This window comes from Asparagus officinalis, chromosome 4 (assembly GCF_001876935.1).
Source record: "Asparagus officinalis chromosome 4, Aspof.V1, whole genome shotgun sequence".
In the NCBI taxonomy this organism is placed as follows: domain Eukaryota; kingdom Viridiplantae; phylum Streptophyta; class Magnoliopsida; order Asparagales; family Asparagaceae; genus Asparagus; species Asparagus officinalis.
In genome coordinates, this window is record NC_033797.1 from 49,067,662 (window position 1) to 49,085,989 (window position 18,328).

The 18,328-nt window shown below is 35.9% G+C and overlaps 2 protein-coding genes across 2 annotated transcripts in view; both read left to right on the forward strand.

The window, feature by feature from the left end:
- Positions 1-11,283, forward strand: part of LOC109838659 (U5 small nuclear ribonucleoprotein 40 kDa protein-like) — a gene marked incomplete at its 5' end in the record, with an annotated part of 11,889 nt that extends 606 nt beyond the window's left edge. The window contains 5 exons of the mRNA XM_020407084.1: positions 2,048-2,204; positions 5,321-5,365; positions 5,962-6,127; positions 9,009-9,370; positions 10,564-11,283. Of these exons, the coding sequence (XP_020262673.1) occupies positions 2,048-2,204; positions 5,321-5,365; positions 5,962-6,127; positions 9,009-9,370; positions 10,564-10,882 (1,049 nt within the window). The remainder of the gene's footprint in view (positions 1-2,047; positions 2,205-5,320; positions 5,366-5,961; positions 6,128-9,008; positions 9,371-10,563) is intronic.
- The window catches only part of LOC109837407 (ankyrin repeat domain-containing protein 2A-like), a 16,466-nt gene continuing 10,069 nt past the window's right edge, over positions 11,932-18,328 (forward strand). Inside the window, exons 1-2 of the mRNA XM_020405641.1 lie at positions 11,932-12,159; positions 12,258-12,391. Of these exons, the coding sequence (XP_020261230.1) occupies positions 12,141-12,159; positions 12,258-12,391 (153 nt within the window). The 5' untranslated portion in view covers positions 11,932-12,140. The remainder of the gene's footprint in view (positions 12,160-12,257; positions 12,392-18,328) is intronic.

The window sequence follows — 18,328 nt, forward strand, 5'->3', positions numbered from 1 at the left end:
GAATGGATGAATAAAAAATGAAGAAGACCAGGTCATTTTCTCATAAAATTGAGTATTTCTTGTACATTGACAAATTAATGGGTTCATGAACTTTTTGCACCAATTAAAGTACATTCATTCTGAATTGAATACAAATTTCTATTTCTATGTGTAGAATATCTTTTTTAGGAGAGGGGAAAAACAGAGTTTATAAGAGTATAATTTATATTTATAACATAAAGTATACAGTATTATATTGTAATTACATTATTCATCTGAGTATTCTAAATTGTCTTTTTACCTCTCAAAGCTATTTTCATAATTTTACTCTGTATATATATATATATATATGTTGCATCTAATAAATTATATAATAGAGAAATGGGTTATGAGTTAGGACATTTGAATGGGTTTGAATGGGGATTAATGGTTATAATACTATAATCAATTTAAGTCATGAGGGAATTTATTTGGGGGTTATGCGTACTGTATGTAATTGGGGGTATTGATTTGGAGGTTATGCATAATGTATGTAATCAGGGGTTATGAACCATGGTTGAGAAATTTGAATAATTCATTTTACTGAGTTAGTTTTATATACTATTAATGTATATAGTATTTTACTAAGGATAAATTACATTAAACCCCCAAGAAATTTTAGCAGTTTGCAGTAAACCCCCAACAACTTTCAAAATAGCACTAAACCCTCAATAACTTTTTGAAATTGTAGAAAGCCCCCAATGAGTTTCCGCATGTTGCGGATAACCTCCATAAATTAAAACCAAAACACAACATTAAAAAAGCATTTTGTAAGGTATTGGGAGTTTAGTGTAATTTACCCAAAAGATAGTGGGGGTTTCTGCAAACATTATTGAGGGTTCAGTGCGTTTTTGAAAGTTATTGGGGGTTTGCTCCAAAATGCTGAAAGTCCTTAGGGGTTTAGTGTAATTTACCCTTTTACTAATATGACCTAATATTTCTCTAAGAAGATGTCAAGTATCAACTCTAATAAGATGCCAAGTGATAACTATGTTAATAAATTTTAATTTTATCACCTATCCAATTAGTGTATTTAATGGCCTCTTGTTGCACAAGAGCAAGCCATCTCAAATAAGATGCCAAGTGATAACTATGTTATTGTTTTAGTGGTATAGTATAAATTTTAATTTTATCACCTATCAAATTAGTGTATTTAATGGCCTCTTGTTGCACAAGAACAAACCATCTCAAATGAAACTCTCTCATTGTATCCTCAATAGTAGCCACCTCTTTGATGAATGCACTCATTTTTTGTCTTATTTCTTAGAGTATGTCCGCTAGTTCATCGTAATATTTCTGATTTCTGTGACTCATGCTATTGGTCATGTAGTATGTTAGCAATTCAAAACACACACTATAATCATCTTGATTTGATTCAATGAACCACATCAAACTCAATCTTTAAAATTGAACTTGTTTTGGGAAATATTAAGGGAGCGTTTGGCAACCGTGACGTTTTTGTCATTTTTATTTTAAAAAAAAACAATGAAACGCGTTTGGCAACCGGGGCGATTTTTTGACTTGACCCTTTACAAAATCCAAAAAATAAATATTTTTTTTAAAACACCAAAAATGTGTTTTGAGATTTCGTTTTTTCATCTAAGCCGTCGCCGCCCACAGGCCCGCCCGACTTCGCCGGCCGTGGCCGCCGCCATCGCCTCGTTGCCCGTCGGCCGCCCGCCACCCTCCGCCCACCCGCTTGCGGCGCGCCGCCACCCCACTGCCACCCCGCCGGCCGCCGCCTCACCCCGTCGTTCGCCCGCCGGTCGCTGCCGGTTGGCCAGCCGGTCGCCGGCCCGTCATCCGCCGCCGCCCGTCGTCCCGCCACCGATCGCCCGTCGCTGCCGCCCGTCGGCCGGCCGTCGCCGCTATATAAATAATAACTATAAATGATGTTTTCAAAACATGTTTGAAAAAAACACCATGACATGGTGTTTTTTACAAAAATACTACAATAAAATCGCTTTGATTACCAAACACACCCTAAGTCTTCTTATTTTATTTGATTCTTGGTGTGCTTGGGTTACAGAGAAGAGAGAGCACCAGTTGTTGATCCCTAGTGTATGCAGCTGCTCATCCCCGTGCACAATTAGCTTCCAGGGCAGCACACACATTTCAAGCCAGCATAAGAGGAAGCTGAGATGTCTTGCTCCGAGTCCTGTCAATGACCAAATGTTTGTCACAAGGTATTTTAGAATACGTAAATGATTTACTTTTTGCTCTGATAATAATGAATTTCATGTTACTTACTATAAATAAATGTCTCTACTTTCTGCTATCATCATCCCAAAAATGATGATTTGAATGATGATCATTTACATATTGGAGAAATATTCTAGGATAACTCTTGGTTGTATATGTTTTGGATCGTATTAGCGTAAAGCTAGGCTACATACTTTGTTAAAGGGAAAACATGTTCTCACCTTCCTTCACTATGAATGCAGACGCAACTACTGACTATTGGAGAACCTAGATGTTCTCACAATTCCTTATTTAGACATCGTTGTCTTTTTCTCTCCTAAAGACATCTTCCACATGAACCATACCTCTATTGAGAACAGAAGCGTTTTTGTATGAGTTCCTGGACTCCTAAGGTTGGAAGTTAGGGATATTTGTAATGTGGATAATACTTTGTTTTTAGGCAAGCTGATGTCTAAAGGCCCAATATTCATGTTTGAAGTGGAAGTGTGAATTATTGGGTGTTAGATTAAGCATTTATTGCTCCTTGATGGACTAGACTATAAGGGAATTGAATCGTGTCAGAAAAATGCCTGAATTGTTCTTTCTATTACCAGAACTTTTATCAATTTTGCATGACGCACAAAACTCAAGTAACTATAGACGTCTTCCGTGTCAATTATTTACCCTTTACTTTGCATAAACATGTGTTGTTAGTTGATTAGACAATCAAAGATCCAGAGAATCTGCATTAGGAATCAGTAAATGACATTGACTTGTTGAAGTGGGTTTTGAATGAAGAGATGGTTATGATGGTAGGCTTTCCTGTTATCAGGTCATTTGGATTAGGTTCCAAGAGTTTATCCTTCACGGAAATACATATAGAGTAGAATATTCCGACTGCGTAGTGTAGCGCAATATTCAATGAGATAAGATGAGACTCATAAGGCAATTATGCATGACTTATATTGGGCGCTCCGTTCTACGAACTATTTTTAAGAGCAAAACTAAGGTATTGGTAGGCATTATTTGTGAAACTTACCAAGCCCATACACCATGCAACCATATTCCGGTCTGGTCCAGTATTGATTGAACTTATAATCTGATGATCGAGTCAAATATGAGGTTCTATCAGGAAGTGGGGGCCTAATAAGACCAGGATTTTTGAAGTGTTATGATTAGAAATGTAAACGTCATCAAACTATTAAGCCACATAATATAAGCATAGATAAAGTTGCTACATACCTCTCAAAACTATTGTTATTAGATTTGAAGTTTTGTATGTGTCAATATACGAGCCTGCAAAGCGATCACTAATACTGACATTGTGTCTAAAATGTCGATGCTTGTAATAACTTTTCAACCCATGCACTTTTTCATAGTGAAGATATTTTTTTTTAAAATTAGGTGTACCCAATCGGTTATAAATTTTCGTAACAGACTGCACAAATTTCATTCATCTAGAAATTAAATGACATGTAACTCAGTGTGACATTTATAGATCGCAAAATTTAGATCGAAACAAGATTAAGAGTAAGAACCACAATTGAAAGAAAGGAAGACAGAGGAAGGATGGAGGAAGAACCAGTAGGCAGCACATGTTCACTATGCTGCTGCATTGGAAAAAATGAAGTACTCTATTTTGACGTTTCTAAGATCTGGTTGCATTCGTTTTGGGGCACTTTGTTGCTTGTACTATTGGTAATCACAATAAATTGGAATATCATGGCTCATGCACGATCAGAGGCAAGATAGATTCTTTAAACATATTTGAAATTACTGGACATTTAGACCCATTGTTAGCTCAATGGCATGGCAAAGATCAGCAATCTGCAAGATTTTGAAAGTAGTAATCTCTGGGTGCCAAAATTCTAGAGCATATCAATATGCAGTATTATGTTCAAGCTCAGCTGAAAGTGAGAAATGCCCTTGAAGTAAGCAAAACCTAAGGAGAAAAACTTAATAAGAAATTATATGCATGAATTTTGAGGATAATGAAACGTTTATGAATTGATATGATGTCATGGTGTAGTACTGCCAGTTGAGAAATGCCCTTGAAGTAAGCAAGAACTAAGGAGAAAAACTTAATATTTTCAGAAATTATATGCATAAATTTTGTGGATAATACAACATTTATGAATTGATATGATATCATGGTGTAGTACTGCCAGTTGAGAAGTGAAGCTGTTAACCACTTACTTAAATCCTACATATAATATTCTGTAGATTTGCTATCTAGTTTTGTAGCTTGGGTTAGAAGCAGGTCCTTTCGTTGATAGTGGTTGAGAGGTGCAACACATGCGGTTATGATGAATTATTACTTGAGTAAGGGAACTGTAAATATTGGCTCACTTGATAAATGGACTGGTTATGTAAGGTCATGAAAACCGACCGTGTCACTATGTTTGGATAAAATTATTCCAAATATACCTATTAGAAAAAGGTGATTACAAAAAGATTATAAAGGGATTTAGAAACTTGATGAGAAACTAATGTGGTTTCATTTGAGGTTTTTCCTTTTGCAAACAATTGGTAAAAGTGCAAATATATAGAGGGAGAAATAACAAATGTTCTTTTCTCATTTGCACTGGAATGGTCAAGTACTAATGCTATTTAGTTCAAAGAATTATTAATGAACTCTTAAATTTTGAAACCATTTGAATTAGTTCGTTAGAAAATTGAGAAATGCCATCATTTATATCAACTTCATTCTCATATGCGGTTCTAACTTCTAATTAGTATGAAAGTAAAAACTTAAAAGTTCTTTAAATTATTCGGCTAGAATATTTAGAAAATTATGGAGCAATATCTTCAATTCTTACATGTGCTTAGTGCCTCGTTATTTTTCGCTATGATAAAAGTTACATTGAAAAACACTTTCCACTGTTTCTGGCTGGAGTAATCTCGTGGATGCGGAAAGTCACAATGCAATGATTACTTTATTTCTAGTTCTACTTGTAGTATACTCTACTGTCATTATTAGATTTATGAGCTTGTGTATTCAACATTTCACTCTTTTTTGAATTTTCTTCAGAAAAAACATAACAGGAATTGTTTTGCAAATCAGTAACTGTGGTGTTTTGCTCTGGGTCTAATTTGTTTGTTTCCATATATGATTTTGCAGTGCTTTGGATGGAGTTGTGAACTTGTGGGAACTGCAGTCTGAAGGGTATTCTTTTCAATCCTTGACAATATATTTTGTGGTTTCATTGGGAATACCAAATTACATTATTAAAGCAGTTTTTCTCGAGTCATAATGCAAAAATTTTACAGGTTCTGCACCTGTCTTTTATTTGGTGTAATGTGGAATGATTATTCTGGGAATCTGGAGTAACTATGGGGATTAGGAGTAGGTGGGGACAATTTGGAAGAAGCATGTTACCTAGTTATATGCCATTCTTATGGAAACACATATCTAAATATTTTGTTGATGAAATCATTATGATTTCAGCTTAAATTATTATGTACCCTATGATCAAGAACAAAGAGAGTAGCAGAAGAAACTGCTAACCGAATGATTATTAGATAGCAGAAAGCAAAGAGAAAAAAGACAAGGATCTAACTTGTAACGTTTGTTCATAGATGACAGCCTAAAAAGCTTAAGAGAAAGGAGTGCAATTTACTGGGCTTGCTTGCTTGTTAAGTAACTTTTTGGTAGTTATCCTCCAAACCTTTTTGTCTTCTTGATTGACTTATGATGCATAACTTCACTGGCTTACGGAGCTTAACTTGATTTGTTTCTAAATTAATATTTGCTAAATACAGGCATAGCGCATCATTATTAAGCACAACTGATTGTATGTCCCTAAAGCAAAGGAGATGGCCTGAAGATATTACATGGCACCCTGATGGAGATAGCCTATTTGCTGTGTACAGTGCTGATGGTGGCGATTCTCAGATATCAATTTTGAATCTGAAGCATTCAGGAGATGTAAGAAATGTTTTACAAGTTTTCTATTTCATCAGCATTAGTTTTGGATTTGATATAAGAGATTCTTCTTTTTTGACGGAGAAGTCATTGCTAAGTGGTAATTTAAGGTGGTCAACATTATCATAAAAATCTACATATAGCTCGGGTGACTTGCAAATTCACATGGAAAATTGAACTAAATGTCCTTTTATTTTCTCGTCAGCCCTAACTTTCTTGTAGGTGCTCAGGCCTTAAATCATCTGGTCGTCTGATTCAATTATTCAAACATATATATAAGTTGTCATTTCTCACTTCTAAACTCTAATAAAAAGTAACTGAATATTTTATAAGAAATTAAGGCACCAGTGTATTAACTATTAAGGATGGTTAAAAAGTAGTCTTCTAACAAGTTGGGCAGACGCATGCACTAGTGAAGTTAGAAAAGATAGCTGGTAAAGTCATTACTGTCTTCCAGAATATGAGCCTACAGTATTGAAGTTTAAAATATAGCCGTAGAAATAAGTGATGTACCTAGGAAGATGAGTACTAGTCAAAATATGCATTATTAAATTAGAGCAATAGCTATAAGAATATTTAATAACCCTAAAAATGAATTAGTATCACAGTAAAGTATTAATAGCCTAAAAATATGGGCTACTATGCCGTAAAAGTATTTAGTAACCCTAGAAAAACGAGTTAGTCAAGAGACTATTCAAAGAGAGAGAAATAAAGGAGAGCAAACGACAGTGGGGTTAAAAACAGAGATCGGGACTGCTAAAGTTCCAAAAAGAACTATAAAAAAAAGAAAAACGATGGGTGGAGAAGAGGACGGGTGGAGCCGATATCCGAGGAGCACGAGAGCAGCGACAGGACGAGCGACGGGTGGAGCACGAGATCTAATCTCGGCGAGGGCGAGGAAGGCGAGGACGAGCACGGGATCCGATAGAAGAGATCGATGGATGAAGATGAGTGAGAGAGCGGCGGGACTGAGGTAAGTGAACATTAGGGTTTAGTTTTGGCCTTTTGGGTTTGGGTTTCGGGTTGTCTTTGGCGTTTTTTTTTGTTCCGCGAATCCAAGCCGTGTCCAGCCGTCCTTGACCGTGTCCCCCCTTGGTTTGACCGTTGACCCGTGTCGGACACGGATTGACCGTGTCCGACACGTGTCTTGCACGTGTCGTGCACGAATCCGTGTCTGATTCGTGTCAGACACGGATTCGTGGCCTCTGGGGGAGTATCCGTGCTTCATAGACTAAACATATGTGAGCCAGATTTTCATAATAAAGTTTTATTAACTCTTTTTATTTCATATTTTTATGAATGTAAATGGCTCAGAGGGAAAACAGTATATAGATCATTGTCATCGTTACAATTTGATCCTATTCCCATCAAAATGGAGTTGAGTATGACGCAAGAGGCTCCATGAAATATTTATAAGAATTTTTTAACTGGTCATTTACCTAAACTCAAACCTTCATTTGGTGTGAAATTCCCATCCAGGCTAACTGTTTAAAGTGAGGGGCTTCGAAAAGAAGGTAGCCCTATTGACTAGGAGGACATTTTGCTGGTCATGCAGTTTGTGTCCATGTGAATAAAAGGTTCGAGTCAGAATATGTATATTTGACGTCTTATTTCTTTAATTTTTTCAAGATTGCCAATAGCCCTGTCCATGTCAGATTATGTTGCCTTGCCTTATCCGTATACACCTGACCTAAGGCAATGCACCGTCATTTAGTGCCTTCATGTCACTTAAAATCCTAACTTTTCAACTCATTGTGTTACATAAGGCCTGTTTCAGCTTTATCACTCACCATCTAATGTTTAGTAGTGCCAGAATACGGACCCGTTTGTCATCTTGAACTAAAGTATAGTCCTTAATGTAGACTTCCATTGTGTCATATCATAGTGTCATATCTTATTATCATCTTGAAGACAACAAGAACCTTAGCATGGGCTTCTATCATGTTGCACGGTCTATGATCCCTACCTGATGCTTTCATTTTGTTCTCCTTAACCTTTGTCATGTGCACATGACAACCTAAGCGACCAGTGTGTTCTCTGATTAACATTTGCTCTGCACCAAGCAAAGACATATAATGATGCTAGTTGAAATGTACAAGTGGAGCGGACAACCGCTAACAAGGAACAAAGAAAGAAGAGGACCTGAAGTTTATGTGTCTTCCTTTTTCAGGGGCACAAGATATTGCACTATGATAAAAGAATATAAGTATATAAGATGACCTTTTTTTCCTCCTAATTATTCCTCTTGCTTTTATTAAAAACATCATGTTCCCATTATTCTTTTTACTTTTATTAATATTTCCCATATTGATGAGTTTATAATGCCCCAAGCAAAAAGAGAGAACAGCTCTTGGTATTGCCACTATCCACACAATTGAATAGGGCTTTTCACTATTCATCAGTAAATTCTAGTTAGCAGATCCGCCGCAGCCCCCCCCCCCCCCCCGGTCCCCCCAAAAAAAAAATTAAAAAAAAAAAAAAAAATAAAAATAAAAAAAAAAAAAAAAAAATATCAACCAAAAAATCCCTGCCCAAAGAAAAAAACCCAAAAGAAAACTAAAAGCAAAACTGTATCTTTGCTATACCCTTATATATCAGTGGTCCTATGAGGCTATGAATTTACACTTTCATTTAGCTAACAGGTCCATAAAAATTGGAAACCAATTGCTATCCTTAGTTTAAAGATACAGAAGTTTTTTTATAAAATTTCCCCCTCTCGTTCTTTCAGCATTATCTCAATCTTACTTTTGAAGGAGACAAACTTCACCAGTTAGCTAATTCAAACTTCTCTCACTTGCACTTGCACATGCAGAATGCTTGCACAATTCATCTTTACTCAAATATTCCCTTAACCTATTTCCTCCATATGGTTTCGTGTGAACAGAAAAAAGTTGTTTTCTTGGAAGAAAAGCCTCATCTCAAGGGTATTATCAATAGTATAACTTTCATGCCATGGGTAGATCTATGCTTTGCTACTGGTGGGTGCGATCATGCAGTAATACTTTGGAATGAGAAGGAAAATTCATGGAAACCAAAGACCTTACATAGAAACCAGCATTCTTCTGCAGTTATGGGAGTCGCTGGATTGCAGCGAAACAAGGTTATATTGTCTGTTGGTGCAGATAAAAGGATTGTTGGGTTTGACTTGTTGGCTGAAACAGCTGAATTCAAACATCAGATTGATACCAAATGCATGAGTGTGCTACCAAACCCGTCGGATTTCAATATGTTCATGGTGCAAACAGGGTAAGTGACTGAGCTTTCTGGCCAATGTAAGAACACAATAGTTTCTCTTTCTAAAACTCATGCAATTTTTTCTGGTAAATTTCACAAAACCCCCATGAACTTTGGGGCATCTTGCACAATCCACCGGGACTTCATAAATTAAAGGAGTCACATGAACTTTCAAAATTGTACTAAAGACCCCTGAAATATTGGAAAATCTCGTAGACAGCAATAACATGTTCAGTTAAAAGTCTAAAAGCGAACCTGATTCGTGTCTTGTTCTCCCACAGAAATGTTCTTTATTCAATTTTTTTCTTCAGAAATTTTGGTTTGTCATAATTCAAAGTTACTGCTCTACAGATTAACGTCATTTATGACATTCTTTTTAGTAGTTTAGAGGGGGTTTTTTAATTTCTGATTTATAAAGTTCTGTGCAAAGCCCTTAAAAGTTCATAAGGGGTTTTATGAAATGTACCCTCTTTTACTTTTATCAAGTTTTACTTTATCAGTAAATCTTTTGCTTTAATTTATGCTGTACTCTTTTTTTTACTGTTACCTTCCAGTCCAGACACAGCTCTGGCACAACAATTTTTCTTTTAAAACACTACAGTATCCCATGTGCTACAGTAATAATGCTGTATTAATATTTACTGTAGTATGAACAGTGAATCTTGGATTCTCCCATTTGTATAGAGGAGTAGATATGTATCTTTTGCAGGAACATTTTCTCAAATAAAAGAGATTTCTTTGTTTCAAACTTTCCAAGATATCCCTCCACAGACAGTTTCATATAAAAAGAGTGTTACAGTTTCCTTTTGATGTCTTTTAATATAGTTAAGTATCTGATACTCAAAAGGTCATTCATCTGTCCTAATACTGCCAGCTTACTTTCTTCTAAACCTTTTAAAGGCAGCTTACTTTCTTCTAAACTTTATAACCTTTAAACATTAAGACTATGTATATTGGTAATTACATCTATCACTTGAACAACTTTTCGTGATTCCCCCTATTTTTTGTTGTCTATCACCAAAAATAGACCTTGAAGAGTTCAATTCATATTCTCTTTTGCCATTTTGACATACTGGAATTAACTAGAATTACAGGTGAATCTTGAAGACCATCTAATTGTCTTATTCATATTTGCTTCTATTTATTGACTGTCGTCTTTTTTATAGGTGCATTTTAGTCTGCTCAAAGTTCTCGGTTTTTTGCAGGCAACAAGGCAAACAGCTCCGGTTGTATGATTATAGAGTCAGGCAAAATACCGAGATTCACGCTTTTGGATGGAAGCAGAGCAGTGAGTCTCAATCTGCCTTGATCAGTCAGGCTTGGTCTCCTGATGGCCTTTATTTATCTTCGGGATCAGCTGACCCCATCATCCATATTTTTGACATCAGATATAATGGTTCGAATCCCTCGCAGTCAGTGCAAGCACACCAGAGACGAGTTTTTAAAGCTGTGTGGCATCGTTCAGTCCCAATTCTCACGTCTATATCATCTGATCTTAACATTGGATTACACAGAATAAGCTAATGGGTTATGTAAACCAGCTAAAAGGGTTATGTACCTTTGGGGCTATTTGTTCTTTCTATTTCCTTTTGGAGATTTTTGAAATTTCTTTTCAGGAAGGGCCATACGAGCGTAACTTTGTTTCACCCCCTAGTGATTGAGTTTTCTGACATATGGAGCTGGTTCTGAAGTTGCAAGGGAGAAAGTTTTGGTGCTAGAGAGGTTGTAGGTTTTAGCTATCAGTTAACTGTCAATGTATTTATCGAGAACGATGTTTGTATATGTGTATACCGTATCCACTCATTATTGCAGGCAGAGTGTGCAAATTGCTTTAAATTTGCCTCAATGACTATAAAGAACAGTAAATACAGAACTTTCGATCTTTGAGAACAATGATATAGTTGTGGTAGTGAACTCGTTTGTTAGATACTCTGTTATTGTGCACTGGTCATGGCTAGTGTCTCCTATATCTCATTCATTGATTTTTTTTTTCCAGAGCTCAATAAATTGTATTCTATCAAATTAATAATATTCAGGTGCCTTTAATTACGCTAGTAATTCTGGAGTCTGCATATTTACAAGAGTAACCTTTGATTTGCATCTACACAAGTAATTTTGAGAAGGAAACAAATAAACAGGCTCTAAGATCACCTGTATAAATGCAATCACTAATCTTGGGCTTATCCTTGTAGATATGCAAACTCCAAGGTTATCTATGTAATTACATCAATACTTCAGTGTACCTGAATGTAATTATCCATATTCTCTATGCATACATTGCCCAAGTAGTACGCGTCATCGAAGTATTCAATATCAAATGTTTACGTATACGGGATAAATCTCCAGGCTATCCATCTTTCGATAACATGACCTATATTTTATGGTTGCTAAGTTGTAGAGTTTCTTTACGACCAAGAATGCAGGGTTCATGAAAACACATTCGTATTGGGCTCTTAGCCTACTCCCCCCCCATCCACCCCCACCCCACCACCACCCCAACCCCCACGCACCACGCAGCACCCACAAACCCGTTCCAACCCAAAACAGACCCCTATACTGTATTTACTGTTTTAATGAACCGCGGGGGTCGGGTGAAGTGAGTAAACTCCATTAACAGAAAGGGAATCCGACCCGATCTATGAAATTTGGCCCTCACCTCACGCCTCTTATCCCTTTATCTTAATCCCCCCTCCGAACCCCCAAAACCCCCGCTCAACTCAATTCCCCAATTCCAAAGCAACGAATCGCTAACTCGTTGAACTAGGGGTCGCCGGTACTCATCATGTCTTCGGGAAATCAAGGTGATCTCAGAGCGGAAACCCTAGCGGCTAGGCGTTTAGATCTGTGTTTTCTCTCTCCTGCTAGTTAAAATTAGGGCTTTTGTTTGTTTTGTTTGTAGATGATAAGTCTAGCTCGTCGGAGAACAAGAGCCCGAAGAGCGAGGCATCGTCTGCGCAGGGACGGCAGAGGCCAGCTGCTTCTGGGTTTCCACCAAACCCTTTCGATTTTTCCTCCATGACTGATCTGCTCAGGGTAAAAGCTCTCTCTCTCTTGATTCATTGAAAATTTGCAAGATAAATTTGATTATTTAAGGTTTTGGTACGATATAGCTGACCCTTACTGGCAAATTAGCAGTAGAGCAGAATTGACAACCAAAAGGTGGATAATTAGTGCTTTACTTCATGAAAGTTTGCGATCAGCGAAAAGGAGTGGATGATTGCAAAGTTGGAGGCATTTCCCTTGAATGACCCGACCATTTTGATGAACACGTAGCACGGGGAAAAACCTATTTTGTATGTCGATTGTGGCTTGAAACCTGCTTATTGGAAGGGAAGATAAGCTAGGGAAAGGGAAGGTAAAGAAAGGAAAGGGAATTGTAATATGTTGTTTGGGAGTTGAGTAAGGTGAACGAATGTGAACTTAATTTAACTTGTTTGGGAGTACTATTGGAGGGAAGGAAAGAAGAGAATATATATATATATATTTACACAAATGACCTTACATGTTGTTAAAACATTTTGCCAACTAATAAATGATAAAAAAGAAAATAAAAGTATCATACTTAGAAATTGGTTGTCCATCGTCGTCATCATCATCATCATCATCATCATTATTATTATTAATGCATTACATATTTCCAATATACAAGCTCATAAGAACTTCCTTTCAAAACAAACTAACATCAAGCTCAATGGGAGCTGGAGTTATGAAGGGCAGGGGGTTTTAGACTTTAACCTTCCGAAGGATCTCAGCAACAACTCAATGCTTCCTTTTGCTTAATGACCTTGATGGATCCAATCTAACCTGTAGACAACAGAACCAGAGAAGTAAGCCAAAATAACAGTGAATTACGGGCAGGGAAAGAACCCATATTCTTGAATTAGGAGGATTGTATTCTATTATGAACTAAAACTATATGCAAAAAAGTGGCAGAGGGAAATATAGTGTATAGAAAAACAAAACTGTGTCAAATTTAATCCTCATTGGTCAGCATTCGTTTTAAACTTTGCATATAACATAAGCTCATGAAATTTATAAACACGAAAGGGATAGTGCTTTGTTCTTCTATTAATACCACATGATCTTATCAAAACAATACACACAATATAAATTAATTAAAAAACACAATGTATCTTATCAAAACATGAAACACCAATTTTCCAACCAATTTTGCCGCATGTGTTTAACAAAAGTCGGCCACCAATGTTCCAACCAAGTTTGCCATAAACATCCATAATTCGGCAACAACAAGTATGCAATTGCCCTACAATAACCAAAAAGTGACAAGAAGTTACAATTGCCACCAAATACTCAAAGGCATCTAGCAAAAGTTAAAAACCAAAATATTAAAGATGAGTAGGTAGAAAGCTAATAATGAGGCGGAGGTGGCATAGATTCCCTACGCATCTTCCTCATGAGTATTTACTTCTGCCTATCTTTGGATATTTAAGTATTCCCCTTATATTCTTTGGAGAATTAAGTAGGAATATATACAACGTGTTCGTCTTTGACCCCAATCTCAACCAAGAGACTCCAAAGATCATCCACTTCCATTATGGTCTTTTCCCGAGCCTTGTTGAATATCCCAGCACTTCCAAGCATCACCTCAGCCACTTTTTCTATGCCATTATAAATTTTTTCAGCACTAGCATCCTCCTTTGACTCCCTGCTCTTCTTTAGTGAATTTGCCGTTGGCCTAGTCTCTGTTGTAGCCCCACGAATGTCTTCTTTATCAAGTGCTTCTTGATTACCATCAAAACTCTCCAAGATAATTTCCTCCCTAGAAACCATTTCATCAATGCTATCAATTGTAAAATCAACCTCAACCTCATTAGTTTCAGTACAAGCTCACCTTCTCTCTCTTATCTCAGCTGCAGTTTCGCCGTGCTCTCCTGTTGCTCTATCAGCTGCAAAAAGCAAAAGTAATTTATCATAATTTTTTAATAGCCTTGGTCCTCCATTCAGCAATTTCTGGATGAGCCTGAAAATAAATTCCAAATAAAATGATTGGTAAGCTTGGATGATGTTAGCATAATCACAATTTGTCAAGGCACTGTCTGGAGTTTTCAACATGACTGAAACACTATTTTTTGAGTTTCATTCAGGTTGAAACACTGAAAATAGTGCTGAAACTCTCTTTTCAGTGTTTCAGCCTGACTGAAACACTGTTTTTTGAGTTTCAGTCAGGCTGAAACACTGAAAGTTGAGTTTCAACTTTCAGTGTTTCAGCCTGACTGAAACTCCCATCTTGTATATTTCCATGTATATTAACATTAAAACCTCTTGTTAGGCACAAATATTGTTGAGATTGCATTCATGGAAAAGAAAATCAGGCAAGAGCATCAACACACTCAACATCAAGTAATAAATTATGAGGACACATCAAGCAATAAATTATGAGGACATTTGCACATACAGGGAATAGAATCAAAACAATTCAGAGAACTTGCACTTTTATTCAGTTAATACAAAAAGGAAAAAGTTGGAGATATATACTATCAAGCGTGGACTGTGTTCAAAGATAAATTTTTGGCATATGAGTGTATATTCCGTTAAGAGGTACCACACAGAAATCCTTGTCACCTTTGCCTTTGGACTTTTATTGACTGGAGAATTTGAAGGGTAGCTCCTCAATACAAGCTTAAAGTCCATGATCAAAAAGATAAGTTTTTCTATCCGCCAGCTGACTTCCCTTATGGCAAACTCTCTCTTTTCAGTGTTTCAGCCTGACTGAAACACTGTTTTTTGAGTTTTGGTTAGGTCCGATACACTAAAAATAGAGTTATTTCAAAACTGATATCTCTACTATGATCAATTTGCAACAACAGTAGGTGTATCCTGATAGCATTCAGCATTAAATATGAACTAGAAATGACAATATCATAGTTAAGTAATCATGATGTATTCTCAGCATTAATTTTTTTTCATTACCTGAATTAGTCGATCCCCTAATTCTGGTTCCGCACTCCACATATTAGTGTTTCGGTTCCAAGCAAAGTCGTTGCCCGCATTCTTAAACAAGTCATAACAAGCTGCCCATTTTGACTTCATATATATTACATGATTTTTCACTTTATCCCTATCAATTGGCTTATCGAGAAATATTTCTTGGATTTCAACCACTATTTGATTATAAGCCGTTGTTGTAAACATGGTATTGATTCGGTTTCCAATCACATCTTGATGCAAAAGAGTTTCAATTAACTTCTCGTCTATAGCAAAATTCCACACCAAAGAGAGATGATTTCTTCCTCTAGAAGAATCATCATCTATAGAGCTTCTTTTTTACATTCCTAATTTACACAATAATGTTAGAAAATATACAAGAACATTCCTATTTACACAATAATGTTAGCAAATATACAAGAAAATTATTCACAAATCTTTGAAAAAATTTAAATGATAGATTATATTATTATCACGAAAGACAAATAAGTCCAGCCATGCAACAAAAATAAAGTATTAACGGACTTTAGTCTTACATTCATTAAGTACAATATAAATAGAAAACAAGTCTTACAATCGTCAAACACAACACAAATAAGAAACATTAGTCTAACAATTATCAAGTTCATGACTAATAGAGATTACAACACAAAATATCTATTACATTAGTCATGCATTATAATCTTGCCACATAGAAGTTGTAATGAAATCTCTTAAACACTCCCCTTTATGAACATCTTCATCATCGTTCACATTATCTTCATCCATGGGTTGTCATTATCACCTCTTCTTTCCCTTCAGGAAAATCATCATCTGGGTCGGTACCCTTTGAAAAATTGTGCAAAATATAACAAGCTAAAATGATTTGATTTTTTGTTTTAACACTATAATTCGGTTCAATTGAGCTCGCTATGATGGGAAATCTTTTATTTAGTACGCCAAATACTCTTTCAATGGTATTGCGAAGCGTCGCATATCTTAGGTTAAATAGCTCATGTTGAGTCCTTGGTGGATTTCTTGAATACTCATTCGAATGGTAGTGTTCCCCCCTCTATAGGGTAGAACTATTCCACTTCTTAATATGTATCCGCCATCAGCGAGATAATATTTTCCTAAAAAAAGTTTCTGTCATTAGTACCTTATCATGGAAAAAAGTTTCATTGTCCTTAGTAGCTTATTTAGAATTAATAATTACCTTGAGGGACTTTAAGGGGAAATTGTCGTTGTAAAGCATTTTTTTTAAATTCTGGAATCAGATGCAATGCTTGCTCACCTAGGTAAGACATAAGTGAATTTCAAGTCAAAGGTGTAGGCAGCCAATACAGTTTGTATCGGACGGTCTTTCCTACCACGATATATAGGAGCGTCAGTAGGAGAAACATTTATTCGGATGTATGTTCCATCTATTGCTCCAACACAATCCTGACAATATAGGGATTAATTACTCGGATGTGTGTTCCATCTATTGCTCCAACACAATGCTGACAATATTGGAATTAATTAGTTAAATTCTAATTTTAACAACCTACACAAAGATAAGAAATTGTGGAATTTATCATCACCTTGAAATATGGATCAAAATTTGGATTATTGAGTATATCTGGAGGAATTTGTGATCTATTGAGTTGTACTAAAATATCTCTTCCAACTCTATCATAGCTCTTAGAACAATATGAAAATGACGACTCACACTCTCTTCAGATCGACCAAATATCTTACTAACCTCACGAGTAGTTATATTATGTCCCAATATATACAAAAATTTTGCAATTTGTTCCTCAGTAGTAACTTTGAGTTCATTTAAGCCTGTCATCCCTCTCTAATATTCCACATAATTGGTAAAAATAGTAACTCTTTGAGTTCGTTTAAGCCCGTCATCTCTCTCTAATATTCCACATAATTGATGAAAAACCGGTGGATTCATCCGGATCATTCCCCTACATACAACCCTTTGTGATAATATTTTTCGCACCATATCAGTTACTTCTCCAGGCTCTTGTCGTTCACTATTTAATCTCTTTCTATTTTGTCTTAAGAACATACCCAATTGCACAATTGCATGCATGTTGAAATTTGATCCATGCTTCATCCATTATCTATGTGAGGAGATGAAAATAATACAATTAGGATAGAAAATTAAGAATCCTTAATCAATTAGAAACTAATGATAAATTTAGAAGTTCTTATTACAGTACACCAAATTAGCTTATTATGCAATTGATTTCTAGCAATCATAAAGAACATAGCACGACTTCCTTGTAAGCTAATATGAATTAGCCAGATTTGAGAAAGCAAATATCTACTTTACTCATACAATTCTTATAAAGGTTTTTTTCCATAAAAGTCAAACACCACAAAAAGCTACATAAAAGACCATGATTACCAACGCATTAACACAAAGTAGAAAATGATAGCAAGACAGATCAAAGAGATTCAATCTCTTCGAGTCTTTGAACATAAATTTATCAAAATCAGTCTTTCATTTAATCGCATACACGTAAATAATTCCTCCAAATTTTCCTTTTTTCCAAAAATAAATAAAATCAAATCTAATTTATTGATAGCACTTAGCTTAAAGTTCTAGGCTTCAACTTATTCCAGGCATTATTCAAATTTTCAACTTTCAACCTCAATATTAACAAAATGATAAATTGTTGCAACTGACAAAGGGTTTCTGTGCAATACTACATTTTCAATTTATTCAAATATTAACTTCTAATTTTCTACTTTCTACCTCAAAATATAACTGAAAAAACAGAATTTTCAGATGACAAAGAGGTTACATCCAAATATATGCTTAAGCTAAAAACATTTTAGTCAAATCAGAAAAATTTACCCAAGATTCTTACTTGAACATGATGATGCTACCGAAGAGAGTGATCAAAGATTCTTACTTGAACATGATGATGTTACTGAAAAATACATAAAATAAAAAAAATTAAAAACAGAAAAAATAAAACCTGAAGCGGTCGGCGATGTCGACAAAGCTGGAGGAGATGGCGGAGCTTAAAGGCGCTAGATTGG